This window comes from Acomys russatus, chromosome 14 (assembly GCF_903995435.1).
Source record: "Acomys russatus chromosome 14, mAcoRus1.1, whole genome shotgun sequence".
NCBI classification, from domain to species: Eukaryota; Metazoa; Chordata; class Mammalia; order Rodentia; family Muridae; genus Acomys; species Acomys russatus.
Window position 1 is genome coordinate 44,532,190 of NC_067150.1, and position 21,669 is coordinate 44,553,858.

General features: G+C 37.4%; 1 protein-coding gene across 1 annotated transcript in view; it reads right to left on the reverse strand.

Moving 5' to 3' along the window:
• Window positions 1-21,669, reverse strand: part of Ddx10 (DEAD-box helicase 10) — a 135,713-nt gene that overhangs the window by 41,755 nt on the left and 72,289 nt on the right. Inside the window, exons 14-15 of the mRNA XM_051156448.1 lie at window positions 9,698-9,817; window positions 6,965-7,132 (exon numbers count right to left, since the gene is read on the reverse strand). Of these exons, the coding sequence (XP_051012405.1) occupies window positions 6,965-7,132; window positions 9,698-9,817 (288 nt within the window). The remainder of the gene's footprint in view (window positions 1-6,964; window positions 7,133-9,697; window positions 9,818-21,669) is intronic.

Below are 21,669 nucleotides of genomic sequence, written 5' to 3' on the forward strand. Positions count from 1 at the left end.
CTGTACCTCTAAATATGTGAACTATTCACATTAGAATATAATTGGGGGATGAAGAGAGAGTTCAGTTGTTAGGGGATATTGTTGGTCTTCCTAAGGACCTCACTTCAGTTCCCAGCAACAACATGATGGCTCACAAGCATCTGTAACTCCAGTTCCAAAGATGGCAACCCATGTTTCTGGACCCACTGCATACACGTGGGTCATAGACATACATACAGATAAAACACTCATGTCTTTTAAATTTTTTAAATACAGATTAAAATACAGTGAGACTTAAATTTCAAAAAATTTAATGAAGAGAACTCTATATCTCAGTTTTCTAAAGCTTTTAAGAAAAGGATGAATACTGCTGTTACAGAAGAAACTTTATAGCTTCCAGGTATTGGTAGACCAAAGTGTAAGTCAAAGATAGGCGTATAATACAGAGAATGAATCACTGGACCAGCATGAAGACCTGAGACCTACGTCACAATGGCTGAGGACATTCAAAACTATACGGCAATTCTTATTTAATTTATTTATTTTGTGTATGAGTGTTTTGACTGCATGTATGTATGAATGTGCAAGCCTTGTATCCAAAGAGGCCAGCAAAGGGGATCAGATATTTCGAAACAGGAATTACAGATAATTGTGAGCCACTGAGTGGATTCTGGGAACTAAACTGGTTCTCTGCAAGAGCAGCACATGTTCTAACTGTTGAGCCATCTCTCCAGCTTCCAACAGCAACCATGAGTTCTTAAAGGAAACACTACTGCCTAACTGAATCATTAAGTCTGAATTGTAGACATTTTTGTTTTGATCCCAAGTGTGGGTTATGTAGTGGATCTAAACATGTTTTTGTTTTTATCCCAAGTGTGGGATGGGGAACAGATTTGTGAGAGAACAGGTGATCTTTATCCATTAGAAGACACACCACCTCGTGTGGGGGATTGGTTTTTGCCAACTGAAACACATCTTAGTACTGACTCGAGAGGAGATTCATATATAAATAAAAGCCCAAAACAGGGGGCGGGGGGCTTTTGGGGTCTTGGTATTGTTTGGCTGTTCATTGTTCCACTTTCAGACGCTCCTAGAGAGAACCGTGCCAGAGAACACATCAAGGCTCCGTGTTCCGGCTGCTGTTCCAGGTTCCAGCAGCAACTTTGGTTGGATTGCTGGTCTGCTGAAATTTTGCCGACTATGCCAGGGGACTCGCTCCCAGGAACTGAGTCCACAAAGGCCTACTTCTCCTGTTCCCATTAACCTCTTTTCCCTCCTATCTAGGGCAGGTGGGCTGGAAGGGAGGTGTAAGGATTAAAGAACCCCAAATAAAGTAGGTTTGGAAAGGGACAAAGCCTACACTGAACTCACTTAAATAATTACCTTTTAACATAAAATTATCATCCTGACATATTTCAAACATGCATTTAAAAATTCTAAAACTTATGAAACCCCCAAGTGACATCTCTTTATAAATAAGCCAAATGCAGAAACATGATCAGATTGATGGTGTTTCTTCCTCCCACATAGATTTTATTCAGTTGCATCGCATATTCATGGTGGGTTTTTTTTTTTTTTTTTTTCAAGTTTTACTCAACTTTTAGTGGATTTAGTGCCTGGAGTAAATTAAGGGTTTTTTTTAATATTCTCTCTCACCTTCTCTTGCTTTTTCAACATATATATATATATATATATATTCAAATATATTACACATTTATTTTGTGTATGGGTGTTTTGACTGCATGTATGAATTTTTGTTATATTCTCTCACTTTCTCTTTTTCATTTATTATGTATATTATATATTCTAATATATTATCATTTATTCATAACTTTCATAAAATGTTCTTTATACTTTGAATTTGTGTAATTTTTTAAAATTACTTCTGTTGACAGTTTCATAACTCATACCGATTACTTTCACATCTACCTTTTCTTATCCCCCTCCCTCACATTAGCAACCTTTCTCTATAAATCTCTTTTTCACCCACTAAGTTTAGCTAGGGCCATCTGTGTAGTCCGGGTTTAGAATTATCTATTGGAGCCTAGTATGCTCACTACTGGGTACATCGACTAAAGACGATCAGCCCTCCTCTCTCAGAGGCTGTCAACAGCTCAGCAGTAAGGGTAGATCCTGTGCTCTCCACCATAACCAACGGCTAGTCCCCAGCAGGCCTCATACCAATAAGCTGTAAGTTCACCACTGCAATGAATGTACACTGCCTAGAAGATGACATTTTGCAGATTCATAATTTTGCATCAAAAGTTTCTCCACCTTTTTCTGTCTCTAGGAACTAAACTTGAGTGATAGGCCTTAAAGTTAATACCATCAAAACTTTATTGGGACATGAAACTCTTCTTAACATACTATCACAGAACTAGCACGCTCAGTGACAGCCTCAGTGAAGACATACGGCACATCTTCAAAACAGAGGCAAAACCTTAGGTTAGGAGAACTAAAATTGTCATTATAGAAATACACTAAGGGGTCTGGAGACTGTTCTTCTAGAGGACCCGGGTTCAATTCCATGCACCCATATGACAGCTTATAAACTGTAATTCGAAGATCTGACACCCTCACACATACATATGTGCAGGCAAATATCAATGCACATAAAATAAAAATAAATTTTTTAAATATGCTGAATTATTTTAAAAAATACTATCTGAAAATCAACAATGTGTTCAAGTAAAACAATTAATTGGAACAAAATAATGTGCTCAAGCTTAGAAAACAATTTCACAGTAAGATTTGGTGGCTCTTAGGAAGTAAGAGACCATGAGGGAAGTAATCATCAAGTAGCAAATAATCTGATTTGCCATTAAGAGAACTTCACAAATCAAAATTCTATTGTCCAACTTAAATCTAGAAAATTGTACATTCATTACAAATTAACTGCACTCCTCATCATTTTCCAGATAAGGAAACTGAAGCCAAATAGTGACTGATATTAGGTTCCAATTAGATAAGCAAGGCATTCTCAGGACGAGGCATCTGCTGTTTATGGCCAAGCACTCCTTCAGCCAAACACTAAAACATGCCATTTAAGAAACTCTCATCTCTGGGCAGAAATATATTCCACAATACTGAGAGCAGTCTACATAATGTCTTAGGCACCTACTTCATTATACATTAAATTCAATGTACTCAAAATGCACACTTTTCCATGTTAAAACACAAAAGTTGTGCACATACGATGACTTTACCATTGAAAATTCTACCAAGAAACCAGTCATCTTCCAGGCAGTGTTTGCATTCAGCTTTAGAAAATGACCCCTCTAGTACTTGTCATTATGCTTTACTGAGTTAACAGCATGGCAATTTTCAGGATTCTGTTTGGAAGGGATGTCAATGGGCACCTTCTATAGAACACAACTGTTACATTCAGTTATTTTTAAAAGACCGGCTCTGTTCATTACAGAGGTGCCAGCTTCTAGAGTAGGATGTAAAGTCCTGGCTATATCTTGTTCAACTCTGTCAATGCAGAATTGCTCTATTCATCCTGAAAGAATATAAAAGGTGTGCTATATTTCAACAGTACAGAGAAAAAGACCCAAAAAGTTCAAAAGAAAGTAAGAAAGGTGTGGAACACATCATATACAGAGGCTACTTTTCATGTAACAAACAGAGAATCTTCTAGGCAGGTATGATAGCACTCATTTGCAACTCTAGCACTGAAGAGAGAGTAGCAGGGACCATCGCAAGTTCCAGGCAACACCAATCTACAGAGGGAATTCTAAGTCAGCTTGAGCTAATGAATGAGACCATGTCTAAAGTAAATAAATATTAAAATACATATCTGACTTGCTACTATTTGCATAAAAGTAGTGCTCTCAAGTAACCTGGCACAGTGTTGTAAGGCATTAATAACAGTACTCAGTAGGCTAAAGCAGAGGGTGAGGAATTGGAGGTAACACTTGGCTACACAGCGAGTTTTAGGCCAGTCTATGGAACTGTTGAGACCTTGTCTCAAGCAGACAAACAAAGGTGATTAAGGTAGGTAGCTACCAGAAAAGAAAAAGAGGTGGGTATGGGTGTGAGCCACAATATTTGGTCATTTTCATCATCTTAATTTCAAGAACATGTGGATACATTACTCATTCAGAGAATAACCAAAAAAAATCTACTTTGTACTGGTTTAAATACTTTTCCTGAGGACTGAGGATAATGTATCTTCAGTACTCTACCTTGACATTTCATAATGTGACTGCATGGATAACTAGCCCGCTTGAAATTCACTTTCTAAAAGTTCTGGTAATGATATTCTGTAGATGATTTCCACACAGGAAAAAAGAAATAATCTTCTTTTATGTAAATTATTCACATTTCTTTTACAGTTGATTATAATTTTTAAATAATAAAGCATAAAATATTTTTATACTCAATTTAACCCCCAGATAAATTCTCGGAGCATAGTGTAAATTAAACTTTGGTAAACAAGCTGTTGAGACTCCTAGTATTTGTTAAAATCTTAACATATAGCTAATGTGAAATTTCAATGTATATACTACACTAAAGGAAATACCTAGTTCTCTCAGTAACATAAGTGCCCAGCCTCAGCCATTATAGTTCAACCAGGTTTCTACATGTTTTTGGCAACACTCATTTCTGTCCCTGAAGCCATCTTCAATATACACTTTTTTCTTTGGTTCTGTCAAATGATATCTAAAGTTATATCATATCTTTTAAAAATGGTTAACTCCTGATCTCTCTTATAAAAGAAAAACATGATCTGGTCCATTAAATAGTTACAAGGTTTAAAAAAAAAAAGAAAAGAGTGAAAATCTACAAGAATCCTTTTCAAAGTTATGTAAATAATAGTCCCATCCAAAAGTATAAAAGGCTTCTTAAATATAATTTAGTAATATGACTAGGATTCTCAAATATCACATTGTGCCATCCTGAAATCACAGTACTTTAGAAGCATGCTGCAGAAACTTATTTTAAAATGTAAATATGCTTTAGCTCATCTACTGATTCATTAATCTAGTGGTTAATACCCATTTCTGAGGAATTATATAATATGGCAGGACAATAATACAAATGTCCCCAACAAAGGTAACAGAAAACTGAAGTTTCAGGTCACCAGGGTCTTATAGAAATATTCTCTCTTATAAAATATCATCAAGCAATCATAAGAAAAAAAATTCAGGAAACACTAATGTCCTTCAGTAAGTTGATCAGTGAGCAATCCTTAGTGCATTCTTATAACAGATCACTACTCAGTACTTAAAAAGACAAAAAAGGACTGGAGACAGCTCAATAGTTAGGAGCACTTCTCCTCTTTCAGAAGACCCAGATTTAGTTCCTAACACCCACAGCAGTTCCTAACTGTCTGTAACTTAGCTCCATGGCATCTAATGCCCCCTTTTGGCTTCTTCGGGAATTAGTCACACATGTGGTATACATACATATATTCAAGCAAATACACACATAGGAGAAATATAAATCTCTTAAAGTTTTTTTTAAAGGAAATGCCCTGATATACACCAATTTGGTGAATTCCCAGGAAATAATGCTAAATTTTTAAAAAGGATAACTCCAAAAGGCTATATATTGTATAATTTCACTGATAAAACATTCTGGTGATGACAAAATTCTAAAAGTGGAGAACTTGGGCTATCTCTGTATTTCTACAATTACAAGTGAAACACCAATTATCTCACAATAAGAATTTTACATACAGAAAAGGGGCACCAGAGTTCATGTGAGAGTCAGATCTCACCCTCCACTCAACGGTGGAGAATATCATGATCGTCGGCTAGGTCTTGGTAGGGGTTCGAAGCTTACTGCCTATATTCTCCTTGGCTGGTGCCTTAGTTTGAGGAGGACCCCAGGACCCAGATCTGCCTGTCATAAAGTTCTTCTTGTAGGTTTCCAGGACCCTGTGGGTCCTACTATTTCCTTATTCTTCCATGCTACTCTCGCCTAAAGTCTCAATTGGATGTCCTCTCCTCTGACCCACTTTCTTGGTAAGTAAAGTTTTTCATGGTACATATCCCTTGCACTAGTGTTTTGATATAAGTGAGTATATACCGTTTGTCTCTTTTTGCTTCTAGGTGAACTCACTCATTATAATAATTTCTAGATCAATCCATTTGTCCACAAATTTCGGGAATTCCTTGTTTTTTAATAGCTGAGTAGTATTCCATTGTGTAAATGTACCACAGTTTCTTAGTCCATTCTTCTATTGAGGGACACTTAGGCTGTTTCCATGTTCTGGCTATTATGTATAAAGCAGCTATGAACATGGTTGAGCATATGTCCCTGTTGTGTGATAGGGCATTTTCTGGGTATATTCCAAGGAGTGGGATAGCTGGGTCTTGAGGAAGCCCTATTCCCATTTGGGGAGGCCTGGCGGCACTCAGAGGAAGGATTGCAAGTTACCAAGAAGAGACTCGATATTCTAAGAGTATATATAGGGGGAGGAGGTCTCCCTCAATCACAGACATAGGGGAGGGGAGAAGGGGGGAAGAGGGAGGGAAGGAAGAATCGGAGGAAACAGGGGAAGGGCTAACAATCGAGATGTAATATGAATAAAATAAGAAAATGGAAAAAAAAAAGACAAAGGGAAAAAAAAAAAGAATTTTACATACAGTCAGGTGTCAGTGATTTATTTCATTGTTGTCACAAATCACATGTCACATATCAGATAGAACACTTAAAACCAAGAGAGTTACAATATAACCTTAAGTAACTCCCTCAACTAGGTGGCCCATGATTGATATGGACACTACTAACTGGCGCACAAACTGTAACTTTAAAATACAGTAATACTATTCAAGTCACTTAAACCAAGAGACTTCAGTGGCCAGTCAGTATTATACAGGCTTCAGCAGAAGAGCAAAAGGAACAAATACAGTGCCTATTCAGCCACAAAAGAAGTAACACTGAAAACAGTGATCAAAGTAATATTATCGGTGCACTTCTCGTGAACAGTTAAACATATTAGGAACATGGTTGTAATTCAATACAAAATGCTTACCCGATGCTTTGCCTTAATTTTCTTCCTATATTCTTCTTTGTCAAATTTGTCCTCTTCCTGAAGCCTTTCCTTTGCTTTGTCTAAGTTGATACCACCACTGCCATCACCTTCTTCTTCTTCCACATCTTTTGCAGCACATTTCTGAATCTGTGGCCACTGCTGAACCAACTAAAGACAGGAAAGGGTAAGCAGAGGGCAGGATGAAGGGAATGGCTACAGAAACTTGCTTCAAATAGGATATATACATACCTTTATCTTGCGATGTGTTATTTTTTATACCAGCTCATAAACTTCATAATTAAAGTAAGATACCATAGAAAAAACCCCTACAGCCAAGATAATATTGTCATTATACTGTAAGAACATAATTAAAGGCTAAAACACTTCCCAAAAGTGTTAATGTTCTGTTCTCCGTGCAACTAAATAAGCTCCAAATCATCTGTGCAGAGCAGAGTGCTGGGTGACGATTTATCTCTTTTGAGCTACATTCAGGCACCTTGTACATGCCTCTAACACAGCTCATGAAAATGTGCTGTTTTACATTCCTGTTTCTTTTATTAGCTCTAATATCCTAATGGGTATCTATCTATATAGCTTGCTCATTCATCCTCAGAACTCGTAACAGTATGTGAAAATTGAAATTAATCAATGAGTCACACATCAACTGGTATTACACAGAGCAAACCAACTAACTATAAAGGGGAAAATTGGTTTGGGTTTCATGGACTGCTCCTGATTTCACATGGTTAAATTACGGATAGGAACAAAGTGCTTAGTAGATGAATCCAAAAGGAGACTTGGCTGGGTGTTCTGGCTATTTTACTAGTTTAGTGTGTCATACTAAATAAATTCATTATGCTCTGGACACCTGTGTCCCTTGCATATATAAGAAGAGGCAACTCAATAATCTCTCTTGTCTCACACTATGAAAGTATAAGCTCTAAACAATTTAGACAAAAATAATTCTACTGCTTTAAGTTAGCAACTGGTTTCCAGAGCATTTAAAATATGTACCTCTGACTTAAAAATATGCTGATTAATCTTCTTGCAAACAGAAAGTTCACTTAACAACGCACAGGTACTTATACATCTTCGCTACTGAAGCCATTTTACAAGATGAGATGACCACAACCTTATTCTTATGGCAGCCAATGGTGATGGTAAAAGGACATGACAAACTGTGTGGGTAATCCCTGAGCTCCAAACAGCTGCAAAAAGGGAGCCATAGTGATGAACAGATAATACCAATTACTCCAACTTCTCGTCCAATTTGGATCGCAGAGAGAAATTAACATACCCTTCTGTGGATTAAACAAATAGCAGCCCATCTTTTAGAGGTTCAGAAGTTTCAGTAGCATGCATAGCCACAAGCAGCTCCTCTTAGCAACAAGCACACATTGCAATATTACACAGTTAAGAGATTTATAATCATCTTGGAGCTAATTACAGTCATCTGTGCAGCTGAACTCTGCAGCACGCTAAGCTCGTTAGTGTAAGAGCACTCGTTTCACAGGGCACTAGACACGACTGCATTCTTCTCTAGCTCACTTCTTGGATGCTCACTTCTCCATAATAATCTTACAATGATTATATTTTCCGTGTATGCTGGCTTCATTTTCCACTTTTAGCAGCTCTGAATTACCCTGCATTTTGTTTTTCTGCAGCTCATCCTTATGCCCCCAAAACATCACGTTCTTTAACTTCAAAATGAAGATGAAGCACACCCCCTTTGGATATAGACTACTTCATCAACATAGCCATGATAATGAAATGCTTGTTTTTTTTTTAATCACTATGAAAAGCTCTTATTTTACTATAGTAACAGAGTACTCAAAACATTATTCTGAGGGTTTAATACATGCTAGCATGGTAGCACATGCTAGGAATTCAACAATGAACAAAATACCTTCCTTGTGGAGAAATACCAAAGAAAGTTATAATCCTCAAATAAGAATGTGGGGTTATATTAACAATTTCTGTTTAAAAATTAATAAGGAAGGTTGAGAGCAATGGGATTATAATGGTACTGTGTGATATTTAGATTAGGACGGTTAGGGAAATTGTAGGCTGGTGGGAATGAGGTCATGAGATGAACATTCTGAAGGCTTTGTTCTACCAGGAACTAGTTTTCATTCTTTGGGTAATTTACCTGATGTCCTAGGTTTGCCTGGTCATTTAAAAACAAAACAGTTATTCTTAAAATAATGACCTCTTCTAAGAAATAAGATAGAAGTATGTATTTACAATCGGGCCCAGATAAAGGCAAAATGAAAAGGAAGCACCTAAATATAAAATTACTTAAAGGCAGAGAATCCCCTACACGAGCCTGCCAAGCAGTGACCATGCAAGCACAGCATATATAACTGAGGAAGTGCAAATCAGGTAGTTTACAGAGCCATGCTAAAGATGCTCTGGTAGGTAGCTATGTTAGTATTCTTGTGCTTGTTCCCAGGGAACACGCTGATGAATATTGATGAGAAAATATTTTCTATAAAGAATGGAATTTAACATCATTTCACTGCAGGTATCACCAAGGACTGCGGTTTATTGCATTAAGAAACTCTTGTCCATGGCCACACAGCTAATAAAGGTCTACAGGAACATAAAAAGGAAGCCACCAGTGTGCTGAGATACTTTTCTTTTTTTTTAATAACAAATGGCCTGTCAGCAGGAAAGCCAAGCTCCATAATCCCCGAGATGTAGTTCAGAAATAACATATTTACAGAATCTTACCTCCCCTTCATCAGTAAATGTTATTTTCTTGTTAACTTTAAAATTTCTCTTCATTACTTTTTTTGCTTCTGAAACTTTGGTTAATTTTTTCTTGACACTGGATTTAGAAGGTTCTTTTTTCTGTGTAAACGGGGAAAAGAAGGAATCAGAAAAGTAATTGCAATATAACAACAAAAAAAAAAAAAACTTTCCAAAAATGACTACACTTTCTATTCTCATTGGTAATTACAAGCACCTAAAATACTGTCCAGAAACTGAGCTATGTGGCATTTTAACTAATAGCTCCCTGAAGGCTAAAGGGGATTTAAATGTGAACGTGACAGGCATTAGGCAACACCTTTCATTTTGTTCTATTGCTAAAGCTGTACTATTTAAAATGTTGCTGCAGCAGAAACAATGGGCTAAAGCAAGAAATGGCCATAAGACAAAGATGTTTCCCAGGTAAAACAAAAATTGTATTAAATTGCAAAGTGCAAACTTAAATTTCTACATTAGGAAAATGTAAACTTAAAGCAAAATGACTAATACAGTATTTGCAACTCAACATTCTTCTGTCAGCTATAGAAATTTACTATATGAACTCTGGAAAATATCCTATAACAACTAAATTGAGCCCAAAGACAAGAAGGATTAACAGTACTTAACAGACTGTACTGTTTGAACAAAACCAATGCTCTAAAACCACCAAAGCATAATACTGAGAATCTGAAGCTACTGCTCACTTATCCTAAGTGAGTAACTGAGTGACTACTGAGGAAAGGAACAGGATCATGGCATGGCTTCTATGATGAGTGACAGGGAATGACTCGTGTTTTTGAAATGTTGGATAACTCTCCGTTAACTGCAGCCAGTAGTAGCAATTGCCAGTACTTGACTAAAACAGCACAGCTCCTGTTACATGAATAGACAGAATGAGAAGCTGATTTTTGGTATAGGGCTGCAGAGGTGGCTCAGCAGTTAAAAATGAGTATTCCTCTTCTACAAGACCAGAGTTCAGTTCCAACACCCATGTAGGAGGTTCACAACTGCCTCTCCATGAGTTGCGATCTCCAAGGATACCAGCACATCCTTCACATACCCACACACAGACACATGCAGTCACAGTTTAAAATAATAAAATAATTTTTAAAAGTCAGGCCTTTATGTCAACAATTAATAAATGGGACCTCATGAGGCTGAGAAGCTTCTGTAAGGCAGGAGACACTGTCAAGAGAACAAAGCGACAGCCTACAGACTGGGAAAAGATCTTCACCAACCCTACATCTGACAAAGGCCTAATATCCAAAATATATAAAGAGCTCAAAAAATTAAACACCACCAAACCAAATAACCCAATTAAGAAATGGGGCTTGGAACTAAACAGAGAATTCTCAACAGAGGAATATCAAATGGCTGAGAAACACTTAAAGAAATGCTCAACCTCCTTAGTCATCAGGGAAATGCAAATCAAAACAACTCTGAGATTCCATCTTACACCCATCAGAATGGCTAAGATCAAAAATTCAAGCGACACCACATGCTGGCGAGGATGTGGGGAGAGAGGAACACTTCTTCATCGCTGGTGGGAATGCAAACTAGTACAGCCACTTTGGAAATCTATCTGGTGCTATCTCAGAAAAATGGGAATAGGGCTTCCTCAAAACCCAGCTATTCCACTCCTTGAAATATACTCAGAAGATGCTCCAGCACACAACAAGAAAATTTGCTCAACCATGTTCATAGCAGCCTTATTCATAATAGCCAGAACATGGAAACAGCCTAAGTGTCCATCAGTAGAAGAATGGATAAAGAAACTGTGGTACATATACACTATGGAATACTATTCAGCTATTAAAAACAAGGAATTGCCGAAATTTGTGGATAAATGGATTGAGCTAGAAATGATCATAATGAGTGAGTTAACCCAGAAGCAGAAAGACTCAAATGGTATTTACTCACTTATATCTGCATATTAGCCCAAGGGGCATGTCCCACGAAAGCCTTCACTTACCAGGAAACTGGGACAGAGGGGCGGACATCCTATTGGGACTCTAGATGAGAGAAGCATGGGAGAATAGCAAAGTAGAAGGATCCAGAGGGTCCTAGAAACCTACAAGTAGAACATTATGATAGGCAGATTTGGGCCCAGGGGTCCCGCTCAAACTAAGGCACCAGCCAAGGACAATACAGGCGGTAAACTTTAAACCCCTACCCAGATCTAGCCAATGGTCAGAACATTCTCCACAGTTGAGTGGAGAGTGGGATATGACTTTCTCACGTACTCTGGTGCCTCACATTTGACCATGTCCCCTGGAGGGGGAGACCTGGTGGCACTCAGAGGAAGAACAGCAGGTTACCAAGAAGAGACTTGATACCCTATGAGCAGATACAGGGGGAGGTAATCACCCTCAGGAACAGTCATAGGGGAGGGGAAAATGGGAGGGAAGGAAGAATGGGAGGATACAAGGGATGGGATAACCATTGAGATGTAACAAGAATAAATTAATTAAAAAAATACATTCGGAAAGTGATTATGCAGAAGAGGAATGAAGTTCAGGAAAAAAATTCTTCTGGTCCTGTCATCGCCAGATGTGAACATCTGCTCTCTTGTTTGTGCCTCTGACCACATTAAATATTTGACGCCCCATCCAAAAAAAAAGTCTTTGGCGTAGTAGTCAAGAAAATGTGTGGAAAACTTTGCAATTAGGAATTGGGGAGGGGATTAAACTCCTTAAGTTAAGGATACTAATAGTACCTAGTACCATCTGACAGGCTGTGTGAAAAGACTGGCCAATAAAAAAACATAAAATATGCTGCATTATGCTTATTTTTAATCTGGATACAAGCTATTTCACAGTATACTAGACTGTGAGCTTCCTAGCTTTTAATTCTGTACTACAGTGAACCAACCACTCAGAAAAGGCAATAAAGAGGAATTAGCAAGAACCATCAGAAGTTTTGGGAAGATGCGTAACTGTTATATTAGGATAGTAAGCATGCACAAAATATTCATTTCATCAATAGTCAATTTTGAATAAATTAGACATACTAAATTAGAAACAACAAACTTACTAAGATAGTTTATGATGTTATTAATATATTTTAGACAATTTTCCATGTTTGTTATTATCCTGGATCGTTTTATGTCATCTTGACACAAGCTAGTCATTTGAGAAGAGGCTCTTTCTTCAGGGAGAATTCCCTCCCTAAGACTATCCTATAGATAAGTTTGTGGTACATTGTCTTGATTCATAACTGATGTGGGTGATAACACCCCGGACTGGTGGTCCTGGGTGCTATAAGAAAGCAAGATGAGGGCTAGAGAGATGGTTCAGAGGTTAAGAGCATTGACTGCTCTTCCAGAGGACCTGAGTTCAATTCCCAGGAACCACATGGTGGGGTTCACAACCATCTGTAATGTGATCTGATGCCTCTTCTGGCCTGCAGGTGTACATGCAGGCAGAGCACTGTACACATAATAATAAGTAAATAAATCTTTTAGAAAGAAAGAGAGAGAGAGAGAGAGAGAAATAAAGAAAAGAAAGATGAGCAAGCCATGAGCAAACCAATAAGCAGCATTCCTCCATGGCCTCTGCATCACTTCCTGCTTCTAGGTCCCTGCCTTGAGTTCCTACCCTGACTTCCCTGGGCTACAAGGTATAAGATGGGATAGGACTTCCATAAGAAGAAGGAAAAAAAAAAAAAAAAAAAAAAAAGACTTCCATAAGAAAATATATTTCAAGTTATTTTTTCCCTGGGAAACCCTTCAGCCCTCCCTGTGACTCTGTGGCTGTGTCCAGCTGGTTGCATGAAGGCATTATTTGCTATGCCTACTCCTCCAGATCTCTCTACCACTCTCTCAGAGACATGTATGTATCTTTTTCTGTGAATATTGCCATCCTCACTTCCTTAGAGCAATCAGATGAAGGAAAAACTAAACTGAAAGGACTACAGTGGCAGGCAACTTGTTTATCTAAATAAAATGCTAAATATAAAAACACAAGGAACAACTAAGTCCCTCTTTCCTTCAACCCATTCAGAATTCCCATGCAACTTTTCCTCACAAAGCTTTGTCAGAGACTTCCTCCAACGATCGCCTGGGTTTGCAACTTTATTATTAACTTCTAGCAGATCTTTGTAGTTTTATGGTGAGATAAACTATTGTTGTTGTTGTTTGTTTGTTTGTCCTGTTTCTGTTTTCTCTGTTTCTGGGATTCTCTGTATAAGAGCCCTAGCTATCAAGGAACTCACTTTGTAGATCAATCTGGCCTTAAATTCACAGAGATCCACCTGCCTCTGCATCCCCAGTGCTAGAATTAAAGGTGCGCTGTGTGCCACTACCACCCATCTTGGTAGCATGAGATTCTGGACTGCCTGATTTTCTGCCATCAAGCCTTGTGTAAAGAAGAAAGCAATCAGACAGATCACTGATACAACTATACAGTATAAACACACAACCACAGACAGATCACCTGACACAGCTATTACAGTATAAACACACAGCCACAGACAGATCACCTGACACAGCTATTACAGTATAAACACACAACCACAGACAGATCACCTGACACAGCTATTACAGTATAAACACACAACCACAGACAGATCACCTGACACAGCTATTACAGTATAAACACACAGCCACAGACAGATCACCTGACACAGCTATTACAGTATAAACACACAACCACAGACAGATCACCTGACACAGCTATTACAGTATAAACACACAACCACAGACAGATCACCTGACACAGCTATTACAGTATAAACACACAGCCACAGACAGATCACCTGACACAGCTATTACAGTATAAACACACAACCACAGACAGATCACCTGACACAGCTATTACAGTATAAACACACAACCACAGACAGATCACCTGACACAGCTATTACAGTACAAACACACAGCCACAGACAGATCACCTGACACAGCTATTACAGTATAAACACACAACCACAGACAGATCACCTGACACAGCTATTACAGTATAAACACACAGCCACAGACTAGCAAAACGAACATGCCGGCAAGTAGTGTGAGCAAGCTTCCCAGGGCGATGGGGACTTCCACCTGGATAAAAGTCTGAGCTACACAAGGATACACTTCAGCCAACCTAGCAAATGTTTTCAATTCCGATTTGTCACTCTCTTGTATGACCTGAGGATTTACACATCAAAACGTACTGTCAACAAAAACTGAACTCCAGCTAACACCATGCAATCTGAAAAATATGGGGAAAATGTAGTGACACTGGCAATGTGTTCAATACATGGTAATATGATAAGGGAAATATTGCAAATGGCTAATTATAAAATTTGGTGCTGAGTATATTTGCATCCAATAATATAGTTGTTGCAACTTCTCTGGATATTTAAAACTATTCTTAATAAAATACTAGAGTCCAGTCCCTAAGAAAAGAAAGAAAATGTCCCAGCATATAATCCTAATACCATAAACTGACCAACTGAAATAAAAGCCAGTAAGAGAGGGGACTGGCGAGATGGCTCAGAGGTTAAAAACACTGGCTGTTCTTCCAAAGGTCCTGAGTTCAATTCCCAGCAACCACCTGGTGGCTCATGACCATCCATAATGAGATCTGGTGCCCTCTTCTGGCCTGCAAGCAGAATACTATAAGTATGTATGTATGTATGTATGTATGTATGAATCTTTTTTTTTAACTCAGTAAAAGTAACAGCACACTCGAGTGACAAAAGTCTAGCTCATGAATCCACTGAACTTATAGGGAAAAAATGTGGAGGTATTTGTGGTTTCTCCATTGTATGATTTCTTATTTTCTAAAACGAACAATTCTTGCTCGAGCTTGCTCCCTTCAAAAAAGATCCCCTTTATAAAACACTTTAAGATGCACTACCACACAACAGGGACATATGCTCAACCATGTTCATAGCTGCCTTATTCATAATAGCCAGAACATGGAAACAGCCTACATGTCCCTCAGTAGAAGAATGGATAAAGAAACTGTGGTACATTTACACTACGGAATACTACTCAGCTATTAAAAACAAGGAATTTCCGAAATTTGTGAACAAATGGATTGAACTAGAAATTATCATAATGAGTGAGTTCACCCAGAAGCAAAAAGAGTTAAATGGTATATACTTACTTATATCGAGACACTAGTCCAAGGGGTACGTCCCCATGAAAAACTTTACCTACCAGGAAAGTGGGTCAGAGGGGAGGACATCCTATTGAGACTTTAGGTGTGAGAAGCCTGGGAGAATGAGGAAATAGAAGGATCCAGAGGGTCCTGGAAAACTACAGGCGGGTCTGGGCCCTGGGGTCCTCCTCAAACTATGGCACCAGCCAAGGAAAATATAGGCAGTAAACTTCGAACCCCTCCCCAGACTAGCCGATGGACAGGACATTCTCCACCATTAAGTGGAGAAGGAGATCTGACTTTCACACAAACTCTGGTGCCCCATATTTGACCATGTCCCTTGGATGGGGATGCCTGGTGGCACTCAGAGGAAGGATAATAGATCATCAAGAAGAGACTCAATACCCTATGAGCATATACAGGGAGAGGAGATCCCCCTCAGTCACAGACATAGGGGAAGGGAATGGGGGGGGGGAAGCACAAGGGGGGGAGGAATGGGAGGATACAAGGGATGGGCTAACAACTGAGATGTAATTTGAATAAATTAATAATTAAAAAAGGAAAATAAAATAAAATAAAAAAATAAAACACTTTAAGAAAGCCATTGAAAAAAAGCAACAGAAGTGTCAATATGGCTGAGAAGAGGCTTAGATTATCCTGATTAGCTACTGACTTGCCTCTAAACAGCCTCGCTCACTCAGAAGTGTACAATCAGCTCTACAACACAAGACATCTGTGTCAACAAGATTTCTGGGTGTGTCAAACAAGTGAGATAATCAACTTATACAGAGAAAAGGTATATTTGGGCTCACAGTTTTAGAAAAGGTTTTCATGATCCCAATGCTCTGGACAAGACAGACACCATAATAAGGGCAGGAAGCTTAAAAGATGAAGAGGAAGGTCAACACTATGACCCAATGACCTTAAACAGCTCTCACTCAACCTCACCACTTTACTTAAAAGGTTCTACCACCCACTTACAGTGATACCCTAAGGACCACGCCTTTAACACATTTACCTTTAGAAGGCATGTAAGATACTATATCAGAGGATATAGTAGGGGTCCAGTAGTGCAAGGATGGTGGTGTTTGGGTCTTTGAGAGCCTACCTGCTCTCACAGGTGATATTAAGCAATTACTGGACATTAACTGTTGTATCACACACACTGTAAGTGTTCAGATAAATATGCAAATAAATAACTTCCTTTTACAAAAAAAAAGGGGGGAACACTAAGACATGTGCATTACTGTTACAAGCTTCACTGTTACACTAGATTTGTGTGTGTGTGTGTGTGTGTGTGTGTGTGTGTGTGTGTGTGAGAGAGAGTCATCAACAAGTCCATATATGGAAGGCGGAGGTTGACTTGTTTTATCATCTATCACTCTCCATCCTATTTTTATGAGACAGGATCTCTCACTGAACTTGGAGCTCACCTCTTTAGCTAAAAGCATAGCCAGAGAGCCCCAGGATCTCCCTATATCCCCTTTTGCCCTACACTGAGATTTATACGTTGACCCTCCCTTTATACATATATGGCTTTTGTGTGGATTCTGGGAATCCAAAATCAAAACTTTGTGATTGCAGAACAAGCATTTTACCCACTGAGCTATCTCTCTAGTCCCAGTGTTATTCTTTTTAATAATAATCTTAGTAGGTATCCTAATTTGCTTTCTATTGATGGGATAAAACACTAACCAAAACAAACAAACAAACAAACAAAAAATCTTGGGGTAAGCCAAGGCAGAAACCTGGAGGAAGAACTGAATTAGAGACTACAGAGGAAGCTACTTACTAACTGGCTTACTCAAATTGCTTTTTAGACAACCTAGGCTCACCTGCCCAGGGGAGCACTGCCTAACCTAATACATGCTCAAGTATGTATTTCCATTATCTTAACTTGCATGCTTAACAAAAGCAACTTCCAATATAGTATCAGTACAGTTTCTATTTTCCTTTTCTGTTTCCTGCATTTTTCAACACAGTTCAACATCAAACTTTGACTCAAGTTTCTTCAACATATTTCTACCTCTTCGTTGATTTCCTGTTAGAAATAACACAAATCTCCTAATTTTAAAACTTTCTTTATTGAAGGTCAGCCTAATAACTCCTTAAACACTTCACTGCTTCCAATTAGTTTAAATAAAATCCTAATTTCTGTTCTCCAGATCTAATTTTATTTTTATCTCATGTCCTATTGTTGAGACTTATGTGTGTCATGATAACTAAATTCATCGTACTCTTCCTTTATACTCTTAAATGGTTCTATCCCTAAGTCCCCTATTGATTGTCCTCTATACAGTACCGACTTGGTTCTTTCTCATAGCACATTGCAGCTGGTTCCCATATGTTGGACCTGGTTTTTTCCAAGACAGTTTTTAGGCTGTTTAGAATTCACTCTTTCTGTTAAAATACACGTATGAGTTACCCCACTATAACCCGAGGGGGGGACACTAAAATGAATAAAATCTCAGAATGCTTTGCTTGTAGATAAAATTATGAAACCAGTGATATTTTGCTTTATGAATCCAATTTTTCAAAAGATTATTTATTATGTATACAGTGCTCTGTCTGCATGTGTGCCTGCTCACCAGAAGAGGGCAACAGATCTCATTATAGATGGTTGTGAGCCACCATGTGGTTGCTGGGAATTGAACTCAGGACCCTTGGAAGAGCAGCCAAGTGCTCTTAACCTCTGAGCCATATCTCCAGCCCATGAATCCAATTTTTAAACCTGCCATTTTTAATAAACTTTTTTCATATTAGAAAGCAGGCAGACAGACGCAACTTAGAAAAAAACCTGATACATTTTGCTTTACAGACAATATTGATCATATGTCTAACTTACGTCCAAATATCATGATTATATTGCCTCCCCCGACTTTTAAAATCCTCCTAGAACTGACAAAAGTACACCAAACACCACATTTGTGCAATCAAACTTTCAAGTTTATGTTTCTTTCTTGAGTCCTCTATTCTAGTGATGCAAAGTAAATTCCAGAAATACTGCTTAAAGGAAGATTTAGTCAACATCACAAACATTGATACCTACCACTATCCTCAGAGACAGGTAACTGGTTTCTGTATCTATTTGAATCACTTCAATAGTGAATTTAACAAGAGAAAACATGTTGGCCAGGACATACATACATATATATATATATATATTTTATATATATGAGAGTATTGCATCAGGGGAAGACTATTCTTTTTATAAAAGGGGGGGCAATATTTGCCACTTCTAAACAAAACAGGCAAATGACAATAACTAAAATCCCAAACTAAATGAAGTTTTCAAGATCCAGCGCTGCCCTTAAAGATCTATCCTAGTACCAACATCAAAGACAAGTCTAATTTTCTTCTGTCACTCAACAAAAGGACAACCGTAATTAAAAACAGAAGTGAAATAAAGTTGTAAGGGACAGGAAACTTGGATAGTTTCTAGCACAATACAAGCCAAGAGACAACACATAAGAACAAAATAAACAGGGAAAGGACAACTATGTAGACTTAAGACAGTTACAGTGATGAAAGGAGACAACTGGAAAACAAAATCACAAGAAAGAAGATACAAGGGAGAAGAGAAGAGAAGCTCTGTGAAAAAAGTTCCTCTCAAGACTAATAGTGTGTTGCTAAACCACTTTACCATCCCTACAGCAGATTCCCAAACTGTCAACTAAAGTTCGAGAAAATCAGTTAAATCAATAGCGAAAAACTAAAATTGTTTGAGGCAGATATTAATAGGATGAACAGTAATTAACATTCATCTCCATAATATCGTCTCTATTATATAAGTAATAACTCAGATGCAATACTAAAAGTACTAAGTCCAATAAAAGGAATACTAGAATATATATGAACACACTGACCATTACTGTTAACTTATTCTAGACTATTTCCTTTCCAGATACTTCAATTATTTAAGCCATTTAGTAGTTTGACAGATTTGGTTGAGTCATTAATAAATAAGAATATTAAATAACAATATTCCTAATGAAAAAATATCTGAAACTGATTTTGAAGAATTCCAAGTTTAATCAAATAAGCAAGATGAACTGATATAAATTTTATTAAAATGAAATTAACACTCTAGTAATATAGTGAGATACCTTAAGGTACACTATGAAACTCATAATTTGGTTCTTTGATTCTAAATCTATGATATTCTCTTACCAGCAAGGTTTTCTCTTTTTATTCTGGCATTCAAGACATAAGGAATCAAATTCTGATCCATATTTAGGAACGATATAAAACTCTATGACCTGCATTTTGTATCTTCTGCCAGTCATTTCTGTTCTATCTCTATTGTACATATCCTGGTATTTTCTAATAGAAAATATTAAGTATATTTTAAAGTGATTTCAAACTCCTTTTGAAATGAGAAATAAAATATGAATTAAAACAAAAGTCAAGTCATATTCAACAGACCTTCTTTACTATACTTTTTCATTAGTTTTTATTACTGTAACAAATATGTAAAATTAACTTTTAAAGGAGTTATTTTTGTCATGTCTTAGTTTTGAGGGGGGCTCAGTCCATAAGTAATTGTCTTGGTTATTTTTGGCTATAGTAAGTCTCAAATCTAAAAGACATGAAAGAGGAAATTTAGCTAGAGATTCAAATTCATAAGTAGAAATGAGTTTGTTTTACACACACACACACACATACACACTTTAGAATGATTACAGGTAGAGTGTGATAAACCAAATCACGCACCCAAAGAGATTCTACAGTACCTGTTCATAAACAATAAATTTCAGATATTGTCATTTTTATCTTTTGAAATATGCTCTAATGCACCTAGTGAACAGATTTTTTTGAAGAGCTTAAAAAGCAGAGTAATATCTAAGACTAACAAATAATCATTGTGCTGATTTGTACTTTGTACTAACATATTTGTATTTATAAATCAATGCAGGCAAAATCTATGAAATATTAATATTTTCCTTCAAGTGCAACTCTCGGAGTCATAAAACTCTATTTTAAATAGAAATATTCAGAAAAGCAACAGTGAACTGAAAATCAGCATAGCTTATTTGTTACATGTACAACAAGCACAGCGGAGCTTGCTGGCACAGCATGGCAGAAGTTAGGCTTATTTCAAAGGCATAGCAGCAGTGTATGATGTTTTAACAAACCCTGGAAAATAGCCAGATTTGTCTTAAAGTCTTATTGATTTTCTTACCCATTCCACAAATAGTGTATAGTACATTAGACAAATCTACAGGCAACAGCCATAGAAAAATTAATGAGCAGACTGGTTATGCACCATTAATGTGAAATACACAGTCACTTTCTTAAAATATAAACAGGAACACTGTAATATGCTTACACCTAAGAAACACTAGGATAAAATAATCATTTCTATGGTAAGAGAACATTAAAATCAAACATGAAGATCTTTCCATATAAGCACAAGTCAGTACTACAACTAACATAAAGACTAGTAAATTTATAACTTGGAAATTAGAATTAAATACATCATGGTGCCTGGTGGTGGCGGCACACACCTGTAATCCCAGCACTCAGAAAGGCAGAGGCAGATGGGTTTCTGTGAGTTCAAAGCCAGCCTGGTCTACAGAATGAGTTCCAGGACAGCCATGGCTACACAGAGAAATTTCATCTTAGATAGATAAATAGATAGATAGATAGATAGACAGACAGACAGACAGACAGACAGACAGACAGATAATAAAATCAAAAAAAAAAAAAAAAAAAAAATATTCCATGGAAAGAAAACTCACTGTCTTCACAATTCTCAAAACAAAAACTAATGCTATTGTGAAATCTAAAAATGTAACACTGAGAACAAATAAACATGGAAAACTATCTTCTTCCAAAACTATGCTTCAATTGATACTTCTATTT